This window comes from Ixodes scapularis, unplaced genomic scaffold, assembly GCF_016920785.2.
Source record: "Ixodes scapularis isolate PalLabHiFi unplaced genomic scaffold, ASM1692078v2 PGA_scaffold3__209_contigs__length_174095766, whole genome shotgun sequence".
Taxonomy (NCBI): domain Eukaryota; kingdom Metazoa; phylum Arthropoda; class Arachnida; order Ixodida; family Ixodidae; genus Ixodes; species Ixodes scapularis.
The window spans coordinates 1,290,892-1,314,241 of NW_024609868.1; the positions used below are offsets into that span (position 1 = coordinate 1,290,892).

General features: G+C 50.4%; 1 protein-coding gene across 4 annotated transcripts in view; it reads right to left on the minus strand.

Annotated features, from left to right (window-relative positions):
* Window positions 1-23,350, minus strand: part of LOC8037732 (ecotropic viral integration site 5 ortholog) — a 114,203-nt gene that overhangs the window by 44,945 nt on the left and 45,908 nt on the right. The window contains exon 1 of one of the 4 annotated variants that reach the window (XM_029966291.4): window positions 16,474-16,838. The exons of 2 other annotated variants lie outside the window; for them this stretch is intronic. In XM_029966291.4, the coding sequence (XP_029822151.3) occupies window positions 16,474-16,496 (23 nt within the window). In that variant the 5' untranslated portion in view covers window positions 16,497-16,838. Of the gene's footprint in view, window positions 1-16,473; window positions 16,839-23,350 lie in introns of those variants that run through there. One more of the 4 variants, XM_029966294.4, reaches the window with a different exon arrangement.

The following is a 23,350-nucleotide window of genomic DNA, read 5'->3' on the forward strand; positions in this document are numbered from 1 at the left end:
GATAAAACGATTTCGCCTGCGTGTCCTAATTGTTGCGTAAAAAAAGAAGAAAAAAAAAAAAGAAAAAAGAAATGGGCCTTTCTGGCATTTCTGAACTCACTCCCAGTCTTCAGGGTCACCCCTGGTCGCACTCCTAATGACGTAATTCGGGGTGCCTGCTCCAGGCGCAACAACGTCGCGCATTTCGAGGTCTCGAGCGAGGCACAAGCACCGGCGTGCGGTCGTGTATATATCAGCAGGAAGTAGATAGCTTTTCTCCTCCGCTGCGGTATCGGTAGGAAAACGCAGCAGCTGGGCGTGAGCGCCGCCAGCCTCGTCAGTTCAAGGTCTTGTGGCGGATTACGGGGCGCTATGCGAGTGCTTAGCGGGCTGCGGAAACGGTGCACGTTAAAGACCCCAGGCTAGCGGTTTTACCGCACTGGCTAAATTGATCATCTACAGCTGGGAGACTCGAGGCCCGTTGAGGCAGACCAAGTTCTAGGCTGTATAAACATACACACACCCCAATTTACGAGCAGATGAAGCGCGCACGCACACACAAAAAAGAGCAGCCCCGTGTTAGTGCCAAGTATAGAGTCAGAGCGGCAGCTGCAACACGTCACGGCGAAGTCGTCGGGCATCATGTGTCGCGAAAACGGCGTTCGTAACAAAATGATTATCTTCGGACCACTTTGTTCCGAACGATTTTGGTTCTTCTTGGTTCCGGAGCGCGTGGAAGCGCGTCTCCCGGCACGAGCTCTTGGCATTAACAATGCTACGGCGACATTTTGTTATCGGCTATTTCTTAGTGTTGTTTTTTTTTTTTTTTTTTTCAGAGAGTTTATGCAGTGGCATAGCCTCCTCTAAACTCACAAAGCCTGGCGGTTCGACGACGGAGCCATAGAGCGCCCGGTCGCAGATTTGGAGCGCGACGATCTGGTAGTAGAGAGCATTTCTCGGAGAGTATATGGTATTCATCACACTGCTTTTGCAGCGGCGAGGACCCCAAACATGGTTTTCAAACCTGACACAAAAAAAAAAAAAAAAAAAAAAAAGCGGTAGCCCGAGGAACACCACAAGCACGAGCGGGCATTCTCTCGCTCGGGACAAGTGTGTTTCGGTGTCCCGCCACACCGGGGCGCCCGTTACCTGGTTCTCCCAGAGCCGTTAAGGAAAGGCGGCGCTACGGGGATGAACGCGCAACTCTGGCTCCCGTAGGGAACTATAGACCCTTTTCTGTGTACTCTCGTCCCCAGACACCTAATAGGCGTATCCGGTATGGGCGATGAAAAAATAATCCAACGTTTCAACCTGCAAATAGTAAAAAAATAAAGGGGAGGCAAAACGAGAAAGTGTGACGGTTACGTTTATATCCTAAATGCCTTCTATTGGCGTGGCAAAGGCAAAACAATGTTTTCGCCCATACTGGAAGTGACGTCAATTCAAGATGGCGGCGCACTTGCAGAAAAGGTCTATAGGCTCTCCTAAAGCCCCTTCCTCCCATCCGTTGTCTGCCGCTCTACCTTTTCCCTTTCGGCGGCCACTTCTCGTGGCGATCTGCCAGGCTCTGTCAGTATAGAGGAGGCTATGGCAGTGGGCATCCCGGGTTGTTCACGCTGTGGGTAAGGTAACGCCTCCGCTTCGCACGCAGCGGATCCAGGTTCGATCCCGCGGGCGATCTTTTTCAAGGACTTGGCAACATGGACGACGGGCGCCCCTGCATCGCAAACTCCAACATCAACCACCGACGCCATTTCCAGGGGCGGGAACATCTCCTAACAGCTATCGCTGTAAAAACAAGCGTTTTGGCCGACATCGACGCCGCCGTCGAAAAAAAAAACGAGGCGGCCACACAGGGCCTCTAGAGGTCGGTTTCATTTCGGGTAACTCGCGTTTGTCGAGAGAACACCGGAATTTTTTTATTCATGCGCTTCAAACGATTGTTGTTACCTTGCCTTCGTGATTGCATATGAACTCGAAGACAACCGTCTTCACCGACAAGGACGATGATTATATATATGTTTACGCTCCAGTTGTAAGCAGCATCTGTGCGAGGCGCGGACTCGAAGGGGAAGTGTTGTATTCCGGTAGTGGACCCCTCTGCCTTTTAGCCTCCCTCGTGCATCGAAAATAAAACCATCAAAACCATGGTCCTCACCTTACAAGGACGACACGTCAGGTCGGGTCGCTCGCTGAGTGGCTCTAGCGCGCGCGTCCAGGGAAAAACTGGGTCCAGAGACGTGGTCCCTCACCGTCGACGCGCGACTTTTTTCAATAGAAAAACAAGCAAGAAACGCACCCCTCGACGCGCGTTTTTTTCTGCGCGAACGCGCCTTTAAATGGGGCACAACGACGGACACCCGACGGCTTCTCCAGCACTTTCAATATCGGGGGCCTCCGGGATTCCGGGGGCGCAAAGCTCTGCGCGCAGGCATTCTCGCAGGCTACGTTCGAGCACAAAATATGAAAGACGTTTACAACACCCTGTAATGCCGAATTAAAGCGCAGCTCTTGAGGAGGAGGAGGGAAGGGTACGGAGAGGAGGGTATGCCCCTCCTCCTCGCCTCCTCCTAATCGTGACCCTAGTGATCCTCGTGAAGGTTCCTGTGAAAGACGTGACCTTCAACAGTGACCTTCGTAACGTCACTCGTGACCCTAATGACGTCCCACGTGATGTCACGTGTAATATGTCATTATGCGAAGCGGCCCATAATGCACCGCGCAGTTACGCCGACGGCGACGCCGCTCAAGCCGGAAACGGGCGCCTAAGAGCTGCGCTCTAAGAGGAAAATCCACCCAGCCAGCGAATATTTTCTCTTTTTCAATCGCTATATTCCGAGTCTATTACCCAAAGTTGAGGGTTACTAGCGGCATTTGCGAACATCCGGACGACTAGAGGCGCCTCTTTGCAACGAGGGTGCCTCCCGCAATAGTGCTTGAAAAGACAAGCAGGACGAAGAGTCGTTAATGAATCGCCCACCGACGGCCCTTCCTTGAGCCAAAACCCTCGAGCCCTCCGTCCCGCGCACTGGCGTACGCGAGCGTGGGCGCCGGCTGCGTCCGGCGCCCGCGTGCCGCTGACCGAGGACTGGCGCCCAACGTGGGTGCGCCGCAGCGTGGTCCGCCAGCGTGTGGGTATCCAGCCAACGACGGCCATGTGGGCGCCTATCAGCAGCGAGCCAGCTGCAACGCCCTCGGCCATTCATTAGCAGCCTGCACCGCGGTCATCTGCTCGTCCCGGTCTATCCGATAGCTTCATCCACGTCCTATGGAGTCCCGCACAGGTGGAGACATTGTTTAGTGCACGTGATTGGCACGAGTCAAACCTTCTGGAGCACCGCTATCCGTTCCCGAGTCAAAACTCGCGAGTCCGCGTCGCTCTATAGAAATCATCCTCGTAGAGACCGCGGCTACCCTTACACTATCATTGGCACCACGTCTAGATCCGCATGCAACGTTTTCCAACAATGTGCTGAACACATTCTCGTGGAAAAGCGCATTTGTGGCCTTAAAGGGAGACACTGCCCAGAAAAAAAAAAATTCTGCAAAAAAAGTTAATTTTGGAAAATGACATATTTACATCCACCAACATCTACAGAGTATTTCTAAAAAGTTTAATTAACTTTCACTGCACAGTTAATTTTTTATAAATTATTTTCTGTCCACCAAAGCTAAAGAAAAGGTAGAGTTTGGAGCACTTTGAACGCATTTTTTCTCCATTCCATTTTTCGGTATAAATTCCATTTTAGTCAATCTATCGTTTGATAATGGCAAAACAGGGAAGGCTCATTCTTCCCTTTTCCTGACTGAAATTTAATAAGGAATGCGGCTATGGAACTTTTTTGTCGCTTTACGAATGTCTTTTATAAAAAATGTTGACATTTCGTCGAAGACACAGAAGACCAAAAAGTTGACTAATTTTGCAGAAGAGAAAATTTATAGAAATAAATGACTTCTTAGAAAAAACATTCCATAGCCGCACCCTCTAGGCATTCTGCTACATATCTAGCGAATAAAAATCTTGAATATTGTGATAGTTTTCTGACGATAGATTAACTAAACAATGTAGGCGTGTTGCTGATAGAAGGTACTCTAATTTCCTTCTCATTTAACCGACAAGCCTGAAATTTTGTTATACACCCTCTAGCATGACCGCCAGCCTACCCTGTAAATTTCATTCATTTTAAGACAAGGGTTCAAAAGTTGACCCCCCTAGGGGGTGTGTCCCCTTAAGAGATTATCTTTCCCTACCGAGGGTCCCTCTGCGGCCCCAGAAATGACCTTGGTACGAGCAGGCATTACTGCCACGTCTAGAAATAACGCCTCCCCTTTTCCTTTCCTGGCGCCATTCCCTCTTTCCTTTTCTAACAGCGTTCGGGAGCAGTTTTCCCCCCGACACACAAGTGCGCTGCGGCAGATCCGCAAGATCGCGGAGTCTCCCGTGGATGCCGCTCTCCGCAGCGTTCCAGGGCACGCCGAGAAGCGCACTCGACGGAGTCAACAATGGCTCGCTCGAAGAGAACAATAAGAAATATTGCGGAATTCATTCAGAAACTGTCCACCTCCAAAATAAAGATAAAATCGAATAGTAGCATATTATTCGAAGCAGGCACGTAGTCAGGATTTTGTTCGGGGGGGGGGGGGGGGGGGGGGGGGGGTGCGTTTATGAGAAAATGCTGTATGAGGGGGAGGGGGGAGAAGAGGTCCCAGCAAAATGAAAGATTTCAGGGGCGGGGGGGGACCCCATGCCCGCCCCGCCCCGCCCCGCCCCGCCCCCCCCCCCCCCCCCCCCCCCCCCACCCCCTTCCCCGCCTACGCGCGTGATTCGAAAGAACGATCGAAACCTTTCCAAATCCGTAGAAGCTCACCGTAACGAGCCGGCGGTATTAATCGGGGCGATTCGTGTCAACGAGGAGAAAGTGAAACGAAGCTTGGACCTTGACGCGAATAGCTCTCATGCCGGTGCAACACAGCCGTATCGACGGATCGAGCTGAGCTTGGACCGGAGCCCAAGGTAGCCGTGCCCCATCTGGGCGTCAACACTGAAAAACGCCCCCCGCGCAAAACGACGGATCGAGAATTGCGCTTGGACCGGGCGTCTGCATGTAGCGCGGTCCTCCGATGACGGGGCCTCGCACGGACGGAACCCTGGCTCGTGGCCAATCAAACAACTGCTGCGGAAAAACAGAGCGACGCGGTCGACGAGGTCAGAAAGCGGTCTCGAATAACGTTCGCCGCTCCTCGCGGCCCCGTTCTGCGATGCCCGATTGGGAGTCGCCCCCTCGCTAGGATCCGAGACTGGGGCCTTTGGAAGGACCTGAAGAGGTGGGAAATGCCCGGAAAAGAGCCTAGTTTCGACTCTGTCTTCCGAGAGGAATCCGGCGATTATCCCCGATCCGTCGTGGGATTTCGACGCTAGAGTGCGTCGGGTCCATACCAGCTAGAAGACGAGACGTCATCGTGAGTGGACGGCCGACCCGCCACCGAACACGCTCGACGAGGCTGTCGCCATGGGCATGGAGCGCCACGTGTCGCTCGAGTGCCCACGGTCTGACGGGAGTGCGATGCTTGGGAGCGACGACACCGGCGGATCCTGATTCCATCCATTGTTCCGTTGGGCCGGTCGCGTCGACGCTTCTTCGGGGACTCCTGAGTCAGAGCAGCGCTGTCAAAACACGCAGTTCGCGGAACTTCCCGGCGTGACCTTGGCCCGCTTCCCGGCTCAGGCCGTTCGAGCGAAGGGGGCACCCCTCGCGAGACTCGCTCTGCTCCGAACCGACTGCACGCTCGCAGGACTACCGCGGAATAGGATAACAACGAAAGATTTAAAGCCATTACAAAATAAAGTAACTTCCACGAGTTTTTCTCTTTTTTCGCTGCAACTGTACAGTATATTGCTGCGCATTTCGAACGACCACCGACGCCAAAAGGGAGCACCAATGTCAACGCAGTTAGTCTGACTAAAAAAATATAACAATCCTGTACAAAAACTAAATAAAACTTAATTGTTTTTATTTGGCTTCCAAGATCATGCACGAAAAAAAAAAAAACGTTTTTACAGTAAATTTTTTCGTCCCCGTGGTATTGATGCAGAGGAAAAGTTAATATGACCAGTGGTAGAGAGAAATGCATTCATAGCACCTCATTGCCAAGTTTCTTTCCAGCTGCAGTTCCACGTTTATCAAAAAGTGGACCGCAACTCAATTAATACAATCAGGAACATCGAAAGACTGCATTATCTCTAGAGCGCAGCTCCTAGGCGCTCGTTCCCGTGTTTTGCGGCATCGCCGTCAGAGTAACCCGAGGAGGAGGAGGGGAGGGTATGGAGTAAGGTCCTCCGTACCCTCCCCTCCTCCTTATATATATTGTCACGAATGAAGGTGACGAGAAGACGAGCACTGAACTGAAAAATAAAGGTTTAATAGGAGAACTTGTGCCAAACAAAATAAGGTAAAGAAAGAACGACGAGGCTGCAGGAAAGCGGGCGGCGATTAGACGGCGAAACAGCAAGCGAAAGCGAGACTGACTCGACAAGGCATACCTGCTTATCTACACTGCGTCAGCGTCACTATCTCGAAAGTTCGGCAAAGAAGGTTCGAGCGTCGCGCGTTCGGGGCAAGGATGAACTGGCACTTCGAGAACAAGACGGCAGGAGGAAAGTTACGTCTAATGCGAGAACGAACGCGAATCTCCCCGAAGTCCGGGACCGAGCGCCGCTTTCTCGGCCCAGTGGGCAGCAATATACGAAACATCGCGGGCATTTTTCATCGTCGTACGGCTGTCTCCGAAGAGGAAATAATCGAAAATATGATGATAATTGAACCGTACTTGATCGAATTAATCGATCAATATATTTGTACATATAAATATTTCTTCCTCAAATTCCTTTGCACGGTATATCGCGAAATCAAAATACCTCGATAGCTGCGCTCCGATTTCGCATTACAGGGACTTGTAAACATCTTTCATATTTTTCCTTACTTTATATACAATCGAACTAAAAAGTAACTTTTTGTATTTATATTTAAACAGCGGCAAGTTGGCCTGCCTCAAGGGCCAAGGTGCGTCTGACTTATCCGCTGTAGATGAGAAATTTAGGCAGTGCAGCGGGACCGCTCTTTGAGATCGATCCATGTAGGGGCGGGCATGGCAGAGCTCTAGGAATTGTCGAATGTAAACAGAAAACCCATCGTCACCCTGATCTTGACCGGACTATAGACGCTTTACACACGCGCCAAATTACAGCCGCCATTGCTGACCTTCTCTCGTCTTACCGAGATGCCGAGCAACTGAAACGGTAGTTGACGATCCTCTACAAAGGCCGATGCTTTAGAAAAGGACACAGTTGCATCTAATGTGGCAATAACCTGGCCTGCTATACTAAAGATGAAGTGAAATAAACGAAATAAGAGGAAACAAAAACTGAAGGTCAGTAATGGCGGCGTCCATGCGCAGCTGCTGCAAAGCGTCTATAAGGATGAGAACGGCCCCCAGCATCGCTGCCTTCCGCCTTGCTTTAGCTGCGCGTGCACGCCGAAAGCTCGCGAGAAAGAACTGAAATACCTCCCTGTCGTTATTAGCCCGTCGACTCCCTGTGTGCTAGGGCGCCTTCATGTTGCTTAGGCTCACCATCGCATCATTTTGGTCACTTTTTCTTTCCTGGAGCGTGTGAAAGAGCGTCTCCCGGCACGCGCTCTTGGCGATGACTGCGCCGGCGTTTAGGTTCCGGCGATCCCTTGTACCTTGCCTGCCAGCACGTGCTCAACGTCATCGCATTAGAGATTTTTCGACTGGCGAGCCCCAACCCTATTCTCCAATTCCTCACTGAGATATCTTAGTCTGCTCCATTCGCTGCTGGCGTCGCTGCTGGCGTCGCTGCTCGTGCCGCGCCAACGATCAGGAACGCGCAGTGCGAGGGATGGGTGCGGTTTCCATGAGCGGCCGTGCGAAACCAGAGCGGCTCAGGGCGACGGTGCGCGGCGACCCGCAGGGGGGGGGGGGGGGGGGGGGCGATGCCCCCCCCCCCCCCCCCCCCCTTCCCCTCTTCCTTCCCCCCGAGCACGAGTTCCGCTTTTTTGCTTCCGAGGATCAGACACACGCGCCAGGGGCCTCCGCAGTCAGAATTAGTGCACACGGTGCAACACAGCCGAACCTTTTCGCAGCCTACAACTTGTGGTTAGTGTGAAACACGCGCAAAAATGGCGTAGTTCGCACGGTGCCACGGCCCCGTATACAGGAGGCTGAAGGGGCAGGTGTGCTCGTTGCCTCCATCTATTCAACAGTGATCCAGGAAGGAAGTGGATGGCGCAGTCGTCGTATCTTTTGCCGCGTCGCACTGGGATTATCTGGTATCGATAGCGGTCAGCACTATTCTGTTACATGCTGCATGCTAAGCGTTTTTTACACCGCGTTGCGCTTCATCTTATTTCCTGTAACGGTCTCCCGCTACGAGAGCGAGGTCGGGCCTTCATGATAACCGTAGCACGCAAATAATGATTGAAAAAAAAAAAGAAAAAAAAGAGAGCCCTTCCACTTTGTGAAGAGGCAAGTCCAGCGAAGCTGGTGGTGAAGACGATGACGTTTTATTATAGCGCGGCTACGCCAATCACGGCGCAGGCTCTAGTGCGCCACAAAGATGGCCACCGAAGAGCGCGCGGCATTGCGCAATTTCAAAGGGGAGAGAGGCGGCGGCGGTGGAGAGGAGGATAAGTGGGGCATACATCGTTGCGCTTGAAAATCGTTGGTCTACGCTCGGTCTGTCGCCGGAGACGATCCGCCAGAACCTAACCAAGCTTCGCCGTAAAAAAAAATAAGCAGTTTGATTGAGGGACGACTTGCATACATTGTGCTGTCCTCAAAATTGTATGACGCATTCGCAGAATCTTGAGGTGGCCAATAACATGAATGGACCGGCACCCCCCGACTAAAACGGCTTTCAAAATAAAGCTCGCACACTACTGACCTGCTATCCAAATAGCTATCCGGGGATATTTGTTTTTCCAAATTTCAAAACAAACCCACTTTTTTTTTTTTTTTTTTTAAGGGCCAGTGACATTTCGCTTTAATTAATGTATGTAGTAGAAAACTCAGGTCGAAAGTTTTGGACAATAATGGGGACGCAGATCAGGAAATAACAGTTCAGAAGAGAGTCAAAGCAGCGGAGGGGGAAATATGGGAGAATGCAGACTCAATCGGCTCTGGGGACTTACGGAAAATTAAAGGGATGCTGAACCGAGATCTGGATTCCCCAAAACACGCGGCAAAAGCGTGCAATGGGATGCTATAAACACCAAAACATCACTCATACAGCGATATCTCAAATGGATGACCGTATTTTTTTTTTTTTTTTTTTAAAGAGGCGCATTTGGCAGATATGTTGACGTCATGTTTCTCCGAGAAGGAGAGGGAACGGCCTCGCGTCTTCTCCGCCTCGCGGCCTTGAGGGAGCGAAGCGAAGAGAGGAGGAAACTAAGTATTTTGACGTCACGCGCCTCGTCGGCCTGGTTCAATCTCGACTTCTTTTTCCAAAAATACGGCCGTCCATTTGAGATACCGCCTTACTAGTAGTGTTGTAGGGATTGTAGCGTCCCGCCTACATCGCCAGCATTGTTTTTTTTGAAATCCAAATTTCGGTTCACCATCCCTTTAAAGATTGAGATTGCTAAGGAAAATATCTCCTTCAATTCTAGGGAAATCTCGTCGTTGTCTGAGGCCAGGTCAGAGGTGTTGCGAACTAGGGTGTACAAATTTACCCTAGAGGGCTTCACCCTGCAGCTGTTCAAGGTGACACCATTTTAGCACAGGCGTTGGGCTTTAAAGACAGCGATGGACGCTAGGAAAGCGGAGATCACGAAACACATGTTATCGGACTGGTGGCATAAGTCGAGGGAAGCATAAAGTCTCGTTACTCCTTGGGGATAAAGGTGCGCGCACCAGGCTGCGACGGAAGCAACACCCTCCCACGGACTTTCGGTCGTGAAGAATGGCAGATGAATGCTGGTGCTTAGCGGCGAGACGAGATTCTTTGCCCTTCTCCATTAAATCAAAATTTAATCGGAGATTGGTTAACAGACTCGAAAATCAGTCTGCCCACCCTGTGCACGGCCGAACCCGACGCTCTAATGGCGGCACTACACAGGTTCTCCGCATCACAAAAAAGCGAACGTTTTGGAAAGTGTAGAGCAGAAAGGGGAAAAGATGTTGATCCTTTTACGTCACCTTCGATTCACAAAGTCGAGAGTGCCTGATTTAGCCGAGCATGATCTCTTACAACCACTATGAGGAATCCCGCAACCGATGGGGCGAGATCTCCAACGGTCCGTCTCACGACGCTGCCATGAGGAGTACTTCCCCTAGTTGGGGTGCCCCCCAACACTGCGTCAAGAAGGACCCCAGTGGAGAGTGATTTGTGGCTGCTTCAAGGGCTCCGTCCGCCATCAGCAATGGTAACACACGCGGCAGACGTGCTCAACAGGACCTCGCGCCGGCCAGGCTGAAGCGGCGGTGAGGCAGAACCGACGACCCTTTTTCAGGCGGGACATCCGAGACCGGAAGCGATTGACAACTACGCCGATGCTCGAACCCGCCACTTGCCAACGCATGTTTGTGTTTCGTGTGTGTGCATGACTCCGGCTCGTCGAGCGCTTTTGGACGAGGAAGGTGACCCTCATCTCACGGCACCGGGACGCCTGGGGATGCTGTGGCGCCTCGGGTGCGATTGTGGACTTTATGAGTGGTGGGACGGACCTGCAGTGTGATGGACGAATGAGAGCTCAGCACCGAGGGAAAGAAAGGGCAGCGAGGATTCCCGAGGGCTGGTTTTAACCGACGGGAAAAGGGGAAGAAAGAGAGATGGAGGGACGGACCTGGGATCCGGACTCGTCTTTGGTTCTAGTCGGCAATGCCTTATACTCCCGCATTTAACCAACGTATTAACCAACACGTCGTCATGTTGCTGACAGAGGTCAGAGTCAATAACTACAATCAACGTCATCTGTGATCGGATCACCTGACGGGAGGAACCTGCCTCCACGCAAAGGAGCAAGATCAAGTTGTACCGCCAGCGTCAAAATGGCCTCGCGGAAGGCTGTTGAAGAGACGTTTAGAAGATTGGCGGCCAAGATGAATTGAGCTCGCACAATAGGAGGGGTTGTATAAAACGGAAAAGGGGGTTTAATGCCTATGCAGACAGGTCCTCCAGGCTGGGGAAAGACTCGCATAGGTAAAGAGGAGGGGGAAAGGAAGATGTTGGATGAGGTGGTTTGGCTAACGATTTCGCCACCCGACTGCGGAAGCCTGCCAATCAAAATATCTGCGGGGGAAAAAGCGAAAGGGGGAGGTTGGTAGAGGTCGGTAAGGTGACACGCGAATAGGTCGAGAAACGGGCGACGGTACATCCAAAGCGTCTGTCACGCATGTCTGTCACACACTCGTTCACAGAGGCACACAGCAGTCCGCCGCGCCGCCGCGAAGCGTAGTGTCATATGGCTGGCAGCATTATCGCTTGTCACGTGTTCATGAACTTTCACCTCGAGTCACAAGAAGGCACTTCATCGGCTGCCGACTTGTAATTAGCGTTAGAGGCTGTCCGAGAGGTTGGTCTCATGAGAAGAATGCAGTAATGCCCGGAACACCACCCTCGCTTGTTGCCTGTTGGGAAGAATGTGCGCCCATCGTCCAAATTGATGCCACGAGTGTTTTCCCGCGGGCATCGTCGTATTGTGAGCAATGTCAAAAGATGTGATCGATGTCTTTTACGTCTCCGCATGCAGTGCAGTCGAGGCTGCTTCCTTGATAGGTCCTTCCAAAGCGGTGGAATGTCTTCTTTGCGAAGGCGCTGTTTGTACGAAGTCTATGCAAAAGCGTCGCGTTTCTCCGTGTCAATATGTCTGGGACTGGTATAAAGCTTCATCCCTGGGCTGTTTCGGGGTCTGTATTCCGCCTCCTGAGGTCCCGCGCAACAAAAAGGTGTGCCTGTGGAATCGTCCCAAGTCGTATGTATAGACGCGTTCAGGCAACTTTGCATGGGCGCCGCCATCTAGGCCTCACGTGACCCGTCCGCCATTGCCGGTCTCTACTTTCGGTGGTGAGCTTCGTCAGCCGCCGTCGGGGTGTTCTATACGATGGAATCCGACTGTGAATGGGTCGACGACAGAAAATTATGCCCTAGACTTGAGAAACCATGTGAGTTCATGGCATCTGTTAACGTCCGGCAATAACAGTGGTTGAAACCCAGTGCGACATGTGTACATGTCGAGTTGACACGGCAAGACTATCGTAGTCTCCTTATCCATCGCTTTATGAGCGTACTTGTCGCGGTCTTGTTTCTGGCCGCATTTGGGCACTTCAATCAGGTCAGCTATTCGACAAGCGAAACACTTGTCCATCAGCGACGGCATCGGCCGTCGCTGAGGCGGATTCCTCGCTGCGCCTCGTAGCTCGTCAGAAAAATATCGTGTTCGATGTCGGGTGCATAAGCAGACAAGATATATGCCTTGGGTAGACTGTCCTCAAGTTACAAAGCTGGTCCGGGAGTGAATTGTTTGCGTCCAGTTGCCACGTGAGGCGACGAGGCGCTCAAGTCGCTTTCCGACGTAACTCTTCAAGGAGATAGGTACGCTGAAAGGGTCGCGTGAGGTTCGCCAGGCTTGGGGATCACATCGGAGACATTCCATACTGCAGGGAGCTGTGCGGTGCGTCGCACCTTATTCAAAGAGAAGGGCGGGAAGGTGACTCTCGTCCCTTCCTGTCCTACTCTTTGAATAACCGACAGTTATGTTTTGCAACGTACTACGCCCTGCGCGCCAGCACACCCAAGCTATACCCAAGCAAACAAACAGGCCCAATAAAAAAAAAAAAAAAAAAAAGCAGCTCGCGGCTATTTTTGTTGTACGGCGACGCAACGTGCGTGACCGCCTATTAGAGAGATTGTAGAGAGAGTCCATATCAGACCACGGGGAACGTCTGCAATTTAATGGCGGAAGCCTCCTGCAGAGATTAGTGCGCATGCGCTGGGATTTTGCGTGGCGAGGAGGAAAGCAGGTGGAAAGGCGAAGACCTTTGCAGACACGCTTTCGGCACCGTCTCGGAGCTCGAATTGCGAAGGAAGAAACCACGTGAGCCCGAACAACCGTTTGGACACTCTGTAATAGAGGCTCTCTGTCATCTATTTTTTCAGTCTCTCCCGACGAATGGAACGGCCCGAGAAGAGCCGTGCGCGCCAAAAAAACAAACTTGGAGGCCATTGTGAAGCAGAAATGCCATTCCCCGCCGAGAACGTGCCTGGCGGCTGGGACTCGATTCAATGGTCCGTAAACGCAACAAACGCGCATTGATTACATTTTGACGAGACAATGGAATGGACCCTCGAAAGTGGGGGATAATGTCCCTCGGATCGTCCTTCATCTAGCTTTCCTCATTTCATTTTGCAGTTCCTTTCCAGCCCTTCCTCCAAGTGCAGAGTAGCCTGCTAGAGCCATGCGCTCAGGTTAACTTCTCTGCCTTTCAATCACCCTCTCTCTCTCTCTCTCTCTCTAGCTCCGAGGGGAAAAAAAATGCAATAGCATGTTTGTGTTAATTGTATCGACCAGTATATCTTTCTGCTTCTTAGTTAATAAAACAAAACAAAAACAGAATGACAGGTTTTTTTTTAGTTTTTTTCTTAGCAGTGCCGGCTACTCGTTTGCATTTGAAAATAAACTACTTAAATCCCTCCAGCATTCCCAACTTTCAGCGATGGTGGTACCGCGGTGAGAGAATTGCGATAGCTCCTAGATGATAGGCTTCCCACATCTTCTTGGCGTGAAAGAATAAAGCTCTCTATCGCTGGAATAAAAAAAAAAATTAGTTACACGTTGCAGATTTAACCTCGTATACAGCTGTTCTACGACGATCATCCAGATGACAGCCATTTTGATAAGAACTAGTGCGCCCCTACAGGAAGTGGACCGGAATGAATAGGCGATTATTTTTCGATGGCCGGCTATTCGCGAAAACAGGCGTCGACCGCCATTCGCACAGTCATTGGCGTCAGAGAGGGGCGTGGCGACGATGCCCGGGTCGGCAAAGACCGCTTCGCCGCCTGAAACGGCCTCTAAGAAATGAGACGCACCTGATGAGCGGCGATGAATCTTGCGGGCATTTACTTTTTGGTCACCCGCAGTGTTTTGCAGTCGTGCAGCCAGGCGAAAGGTGTTCGGCGGCCGCTTTTGAGTACCGTACGCACGTGTCAATGAACCCAGCCGCTCTGGCGAGCGACGCGGAGAAAGGCTCCGGCACAATGTTGACCCATTGGGTCGCAGGCGTCGTTAGCCTAGAAGCATTTGGGCAAACGTCGCCACCGACACAAAGGCGGCAGCGCAACTCTGATGTGCAGGATACGGCTTGCGGAACGGAGCGTGGCTCTCCGCTCTCCTAAAAACGGGTTTTGTACGCGCATGCCTGCGCCCACGGCTCCTCCACAGAAACGGGCCAGTTTGAAAAACTCAAGCCGTTGACACGAAACAAATTACGGGAGAACGCTTAAGCTTCGCCTTTCAGACTGAAACGCGATTTCTTAGAAAGGTACATAAACTCTTTAACACGTATTTGGAAAGCCTGAGACACGATCTATTTTTGAAATGTGGGAGATCATCAAGCGGGAATCAAAAAGGCTGGCGATGGAAAGCTCTTCCGTTTTAGCGTTCGAGGCGCGAATCGAAGAAGGCAAATTAAACAACGATTTAGAAGCGCTGTCAAGAGCGGACGCCCCGTAGAGCTCTTAAAGATATGTCAAGGAACGGCTGGAGAAGTTCCACCAGTGGAGCGCAGGGGAGCAACTGTCCGGGCTCGCACTCACAAGTATCAGCTGGGAGAGCAACCGAAGAGACCAAGTTTAGTACACGAGAAAAGGTTCGCGCTGCGTAACGAGATAAGCGAGATCGAGCACCAAGGAGTGACAAGCACTAGAAAAAGCTTGTGGGAACGCGTGGGATTGGAAGGAAGGATTCCATGTGTGAGAAAGTTGCCGCAGTTGGCAGAGGAGGAGAAAGAAAAGCTGGCACAGTCTTTCTCTTTAGAAGAACTCGCACCTCAAAGATGCCGAAACCCGATGGCCCATGTTCCGATTTAAAAAAAAAAAAAAAAAAAAAAAAAAAAAGAAGAAGAAGAAAGTTTATATATATATACATTGTTTCCAGCGTTCTAATGGAAGTATTTTCTAAAGCGTACGAGCGCAAAATATTGCGCTTGTATTTTCTCCGTCCCTGCTCCGTGGCCCGGTTACGCTTGCGGCTAAGTCATCGACTCCGGCACGGCTGTCTGTAAGAGGCTATGCACCGTCCCACAAAAGGGCTTTTGGCAGCCGTCATTCCCGCAGAAAGGGAAGTCCTGCGCTCGTCGACTGTTATTCTCGCGCGCTTGGCCTTTCGTGAACAGCTCTAATTCCTGTTGACAAACAGCCTCTTGCAGCCAAGTGCCTTCCGGTCGGCCCGTTTCGGTAGGCCTCCCGAGCTTGGTTATTGCCCCCCCGACTTGAGATTTCCTTCTGTGTAACAGAATACGAGAAGATCGGTCGTCTTACGACAGTATTAGAAATCTAAAACGAGTCTCCCGATGCATTTTATGTCTTAAGGACGTCGAGAGCAGCGGTGTCGTTGAAGCCTCGCCTCGGGTTCTTTCATATCATCCGCGAGTGTACTCTTGCGCGAGTGTCGCTCCTTTGCTTCGGCGTTTCGTGAACTTGGCGCGTGCACGCGCAGCAGAAGCACGACGGAAGGCGAATGCTATCGGAAAGAGACAGCTTCGTGTCCGGCGGTAAACAACCGCGCCTTGCACGGAAATTCAGGCACAGCCTTCTTTTTTGAAAACAGCACTTAAACGCAGTCTTTTTTGCTTTTTTTTATGAAGTAGGTTTTTGCTTTTCATTGTGCACCCGCCCAGATTCGGCTCTCGAGGTCCGTCTTTTGCATCGCTGTCGACGTTCTGCTCTGAGAGCAAAACCACCGCCATCACCTCCTCCGCACACCCGAATATGTTGAAGTCGTTGATCTCGGCACAAGGCGACAGATTGTCAAGTGGATAGATGTAGCGCGAATCGGAGCAAGGCCAAGGTCGAGCCGAATGGCGTGAAGCAGTCGAGGCAACTCAAATGTTGCCCACGCAAAAGTAGCCAGGTCGTTACTTCGGCACCGAAAAAAAAAAAAACACGAATTACATAAATAAACTAAATAACGAAGAGGCCGTTCTTTACCACTCGATACATCGTTTTTTTATTTACATTTCTTTTTTTTTAACGGGCTCGCTTACATTAATTGGAGCGATCGATCGAACGTCCCCAATGACTAGAAATTATCGTTCGGAGTCTGTATGGTTACCCTCGCAAGAAGTCTTTCGTTAGCTCTTCACTAATCTCAGCAAACACGCGTACTGTTGTGGCCGATCCGACAATTAAAAAAAAAAAAAAAAAAAAAAAAAAAAAAACAGTAGGGATGGAATTTGGCGCCGTTGCAAACTCACCTGCCCCCGTCACTGAGACCCATGGTCGAGCCCCGGGCGCGTCATCCAACAGAAATCCGGAGAGACAAGATGCGAAATCCGTTCGGTCGTGGTGGCACAGGCAAAGCTAGCCTCGAAACACCGAAGACACTCGCGTGCGGAAACGCCGAAACGAGGATGCCATTCCACTTGATCAGCAGGAACGCCAGGCTTGTCTCGATAGCCGGCACACACAATCACAGCAGGGCACGAGGGATCCTGCTCCCAATGGCGTGGACGGCCACTCCAGGCGCCCCCATACACACACACACACCGAGGCAGCTGCCGGAGAGCGCTACGACGAGCGCACGTCGCGTCGTCTGCTAGCGGCGATGCGATGCCAAGACGAGCAGACGACGACCCAGTTCGAGGTCACGTGTCGACGCTACCGCCACTTCCTCTAGCGGCGAGTCGCCCAAGCTTCCTTTGTTTGTTTGTTATTCTACGTATTGTCTTCTCCCTTTGTTGGTGCTGCACGCTTCATGTGCATTCTCCGTGGAAAAGTTTCGAGAAACCACGGAACAATGCGATTCCTATCGACTCTCACCCGAAAGAAAAAAAGAAACGAAAAAACAAAGGGAAAAGCGCTCTTTGTTTTTCCTTAGTTTTGAATTTGTATAAACTTCCAATATTCTTAAAGAATGCCATGCCCAAAATGATATCAGTAATTTGACTTTTCTTGAAATGTTCGCAACAAATTTTACTGAAAAAAAAAAAAAAAAGGCTGCAGGGTATCGGTTTATAATAAATAAATGATCGTAAAATTTGCGAGCGCCCTTCGAGCCCTCGGACGCTGTTCTATCGTTATCCGGCGTGATTAAGCCGGCCGTCGCGCGCCTGCCCGCACAATGCCAAAAGATAACAGGTACTGCATGAGCGACAAAATACGAGGAAGCGAGCCTTTACTCGAAACGCATCTACGATTCCAAGTTACTGAAGAATGGATGACGAGGCTCGACCAACGCGACCGCGACTTGGTTGTTGGCAAGGTATCCCGACAGAACATCGAGAGGGCTGCATGAGGGAAATCGGAGCAAAAAAATTATAGTCAATCGCAACTCAAGAAGGTATAGGGCGAGGGCCTTCCTTGCCCTACGTTAGAAACACTCGGCCCTAGGGGTCAACAAACCGTTTTCGAGCCCAGTCACTGGGTTAGACTCTCACCGGCGTTCCTGCTAACCCTAACCGAGTAGACTGTAATTTCGATAGGCGCAGTTTGAAACACTGCTGGCGGTTAATTTTCGTCCTTTTCCGCTGTATTTTGTGTTTCATGCTGTATGTATTTCCTCGAGGACATTGAAAAAGCATTGTACCACGTTTAAAAAACCAAAAAAGCAACAAATAAAAAACTGTAATCTATTTTTTGTTGGGTACGCGCGCGACAGAACGATTGCGACTAAAATGCTAGCTGTAATTTTCTTTTTTTTACGACAAGTTTTTTACGGCGCCGCGTGTCAAACGACAAAGCGCTTAGCTGTCGAAAATAATTTACGAGGGAAGATAGCCTAAAATCATGCATTTTTCACGCTCACAAATAACGTGTTTACCGAAGGACTAGGACACGGACATCCAATTTAGCGAGTGTTAACACTAGAACAATATATTGTACGTGACGCTGGAAATATTTCATTTGAAAAAACATCTCAAATAAATAACGCAGACACTGTCAACGACAGTCACATCTCGACGATCGGACGGAATCCAAAATGACTTCGCTTTGGGGTACGTTTTGGGGAGAGCTTCCTTTGTTCCCACCAGCACCAAGAGAAAGGAAGGGGCGCGACTATTTTTGGAAAGGACTCTGCGCGGATTATCTCAGGATTATCGCAAAATTGCGTCGAGGGCCGTTCGACGTCCTTCCCCTCCTACCCGTGAATGTCGAGCAGAAACGCTTGAATGGCAGGCACCTACCAGCCCCATTTCTCACAGTGGAAGATAACCAGGGTCCCGTGTTTTCGGAGTTGACTTTTCGTCAAATTCGGAGGATGTTTTTTCTGAGTTTATTTTTCGCCGACGATTCAGAGTTTATCAGAGTTTATTTGGTTTGATTCCCAGTTATCCAAAATTCGGAGTTTAATTTCGCAGCGTTCCCTATTAAAAATAATTAAACCAATATTAACCAGATGCAAACGTATGCCAGATAAAAAATAATAAGCGGTTGTGTCTATTAAAATTTTCTCAGCTGAATTTGGAGTTGGTGCCATTGCCATTGACAATACTAATTTATCCCACGACAAAAGTCGCACAAAAGTGTTGCTTCGATACCTTAAATCAATACACTCCCGGAGGTAGTCGCTCGGAAGCTCGTAGTCACCCCATCCTATTCCACCAATCTAGCCCGCGGCCGCGCGAGGTGGAGTGGTTAAGGGGATTGTCCGGTCGAAATCGAAAGTACTCAAGTTTTTTGCGCTCGTTACGTCGAGGAAGCCATCATATAGACAAACGTCATTTTTATTTTGATATCTGATATACCCTTATTAATTAAACCTTTCATGAACGTATGTACGAAACTCCACACCGAATTTCACCAGTGTCAATGGCTTACATCCGTATAGCTGCTGCGTGACTGCACAAAAACCCAAACGATTGTCGGATGGTCCGGGTACCAAGCATTGGTCGATGTTTGTCTCGTATTTTGTTTCGAACTATATAGTCTCCTAGACTGTACCCTACTGAAATACGTTTCTTTTAATGCAGCTCCCAGGCGCGTTCAAATAAAGTCACGCCTTTTAGCGAGATATTACTCGACACAGCCATAAGCTTCGAGCAAACGTATGCCGTTTCGCGCAAACACATCTGCGACGGCCGCCGATCGAACTAGGAGCGCTTGCAAAGCAAAGGATGCAGAATTTGCCTCTGAAGCGGCACTGAGCTACACGAAGCGGGATCTCGGTCCACATATCGGCGGATCCACTGGATCGGTGATGAGGCTGCGGGTCGTTCCTCGGAGGCGATGTCCGCGGGTCGAAGACAAACGGCGAATTGTTCAAATGCATGTCGACACTTGACTTGGACGAGCTTGGTATAGATATACCAGCAGGTGTTTCAGCGAAGACTTACAAAAGTCCTGAAATTAGTGTATTCGAGGTAAAAATATAATTTTCTGAGCCGATGGAGTGCATTATCGTGGCAATGCCCCTTTTTAACTCGCGGGTCAAATAGAATCGGGCTGCACGCGTGCTAAATACAACTTTTGGCAACGTTTCCAGAGGGCCTAGCTGGTGGTTTCGGTTTCGCTGCATAATCAAACCGATTGATCCGATTTTGGCGAGGTGTGGGTGGGCGTAGTTGAGTATCGGTGGCACAGCATCACACTTCAGCTTACGAGCCTTCTGTCCGCTTAGAGCTCAGCTCGTAGCTCTCTTCTGTGAGCTGCATAAGCGGGATCTCGATCTTGACGAAAACCCAGTCCCTAGGCACGGCGACGATCCATTTTGCTCGTCACTGCACGTCTCGCGGAAAAGTGCGAAACGTCACGTCTTGGCCAGTACGTACTGCCCGGTAGTTGTGCCACCCAACCGCGCAACAAAAATCTCACCCATTCATGAAAAAAGTCAAGCGCAACAACAAAAACGAAGCACGCTGCGGCGTCCACTCGCAAGCGAATGCTCGCTTTGCGCTTTGTGACGTCAGAGCTTCAATGCTGCCAACGAAAGCAACGTTTACGCTAGGATGCGATTGGAGCAGTATAAATTCAGCTACTCATGCAGAGGGGCACATAAAATTCAGATATTGCACGTGCGATGCGTCTCGAGGCAATACCAATAATATTAAATTGTTTTCTCGAATACAAAATTTGATCCGACAATCCCTTTAAGCATGTAATTGAGAAGTTTCAACTGTCCCTCTTCCCTATTTTATACAATCTCTATGGTCCATAGCTTTCACTGTTACAGAAACATAACCTACCCTGCGTCACACATACTGGACGTGCCCCCTCATCCCCCCCTTCCCCCCGAAATCACCTCCTGGGAGGAGTGGCTGGCGCCACCCTTAGACATCGGCGAGCGGACCCTTCAAGCCCTCGCGGCTCATGCCAAGACTGTCTCGGCACAAGTGCTTCAGGAGTACCAGGTCCTGACCACATCCCCCCACCCCTAGGAGACCTGGACCAGGGTTTCCTGAGTACAAATGAAGTTCGTTCTCTCTCTCTCCTTTCCCCAAAGCACAAATCGCCTGGCCCAAAGTGGAAACCAAAAGAGTGGCTTTTGTCGTAACCAGAATGCACAATGACTTGTTGCCGTGAATCAAAACCTTGACGGGACAAGAGGTGAGACCTTTTTTGACAACGGTCCGATATTGGAAAGATAATTATGGTGGCATTTTCCCAAAAACAATTGACACTGCGCTAATCAAATTGTAAAAAAAAAAGAAGATTTTTACGGTTTTTTATTTATTTATTTATTTTTTTTTTTTTGGGGGGGGGGGGGGGGCACATAAACATTTGGAGTTTATCGGATCAATTCGAATTGACCAGAATTTTACCGGCGAGTGTTTTTCGGATTTATCTAAAAACACGGAACACTAAAGAGAACAGAAAGGATACAAAGCATGCATCGGAAAAATTAAGTGGAAACTTTCGAGAGGGGCCAGAAAACGTCAAATGCAAAACCGCAAAAGATAGAATCGCGCTGAGCGGGTTTCCACAGTCCAAGAGAGTGACAGAACATTTCTGGCTGTTAGGGGGCGCAAGTGTCGTATCAGCAACATGGCGGCGACCTAGGAGCGTTTTTTGGAAAGGTGTATAGTGACGAGGCAATTTCCGGCAAAGGAATATGCTTGTTTTTGGAACAGTTAAAAAAGTGATTGCATTTGAATGTACTTTTGATTGCGCCTTCGTCCACCTTCTCGGCCTCGCGGTTTTTTTTGTTTTTTTTTTCGCTTTTTTTTTTATGGACGCACGTTAGCGCGTGACCAGGACGGGAGGGAAGCAGCGCGCTACGTTCAGCTTGTTTTCTCCAAAGTTCCGCGTTCACCAATACGAGGCACTTGATCGTTCTGGATTGAGCGAGGGGGAAAAATTGGCCACGACTCGTGCCCAATATTTTGCCGCGTTCGGCTTCACCGATGGAACACGAGCCGAAAGCTGACGCCATGTCCGCCTACATTGGTCGAGCGCCGCGTCAAAACACAAACAACATGTCGTTGTCCCCGTCGGCGTAGTTGTCAGCAGGGAGTTTTAGCGAACCGTTTTTCGAGCGCACGGTTCCAAAATGACGAACGGTGCAGCTGGTCCGCTCGGTGAAACTGTACCTGAAATGTGACATACTTTAGCGAATCGTGAAACTGGCGCAACCGGGTAAACGAAGATGGCGATTGTGTTTGACCGGTAGCGCCATCTTCTAGTAAACACGTGAAACATTCTGCAACGTGTAAACCCGTGGTGGCTCGTGTTTCCGGCGTGCGACTGATGTAAACAGGACGGCCGACTTAACATTTGCCGGTCGTAAGTTCAAGAAGTGCGAAGGTATGTGGCGTGTTCCAGTGATCTTGAACCTGAACGATCGTTCACGTTGTGTGCCGCGAACCAAATCATTTCGCCTGCTCGCGGTCACCACAGCAGCTAGTCTGACCGCAGATCGCAAATATTTACTAGCACGCGCAGTTTACAGCATTCACGATCGCTTAGCATTGTGAGCAGTCTTCGAAATGATTTGGTTCAACCTCTCAAATGAAGCGGACTAACAGGATGGCCAATTGCCTCCCGCTGTCCTAAACCTAACGCTCGGCTGTGTCGACGAAATCAGTCGTGAAATCGGCCGCCATCTTTGTTTTTTACGCGAGTCGTGAACGGTGCTGGCTGCGTTGCGGTGACGACTCCAGCGGCCAGAATGGGAACAAGGAAAGAGAAGAGCCTCCCGACGCCCCGAACGACCCGCGCGCGCATGCGCAATGGCGTCGCCGAAGCGTTCGAGAACGAACCGTGTGAAAAACGACTCGCTAAAACTCCCTTTTTTCGGGGCGCGGCGGTTGGATCTCCTTCCCGAGAACAGCTGGCGTCCAGGCGCAGCCGACGCTACGAGGACCAACCAGGCAGCGCGAAAAGCGCACCATCATGTTCCTATCATCGCTGAATAGTGAGTGACGCTTCTTTCCAGCTGCTCAATCGGTCCCATTAGCTCGGACTGCCGATCCATTTCTACTCCGTTTCCCTTTCATTAGGAAAGAGGAAAGCATTTGGATATAGAGCCAACCGAGCAGCGCCAAAAGCGGCGCTCTTTAAGCCAATCACTGTTCCTGATTGGCTGGATAGACGTTTGGCGCCGCTTGATTGGCTCCCTAACCGGCGGGGGTCTCTGCAGATGGCGGCCAACTCAGCCGGGATACGAGTCCGGCAAGTTGTTCGAGCCGACGACCGAAATAAAAGGGGGCCACTCAAATATACGGCCTGTCCAGGCGCTCATTTGCCGACGCTAATGCAGCCTCCGACGAGGCAGGCCGCCCTGTTCCACATTGCCACGCTCATTACGGACACACGTCGTCATCGAGCGCCGTCAGACACCGACGACGCTTTTTCTCGCGGCCCGTCACTCACTGCTCCACGCTGCGTAGACTCGGAAAGGGGTGCCAAGTATAGAGAACGACCCCGCGGTCGCACGGTGGTCACTTTAAATACGATAAATATGTTTCTAAGAACACAAACAAAAAACCCGATGACAATTTGTTTTAGTTGCGGTTCCTCCCGCTTAAATTTAAAAGCAAAAAAAAAAAAAAATTTTTTAACGAGAAAATTGTTAGTGTATACTGAAGTGCAGTATCACCCCTTTAGCGTACACATTGCGATGTACTCGCGTTTTAGTGTACGAATTCTCGTACGCAAATAGCGTAGCGCATCGTTACACCCTAACGTAAATAGTGT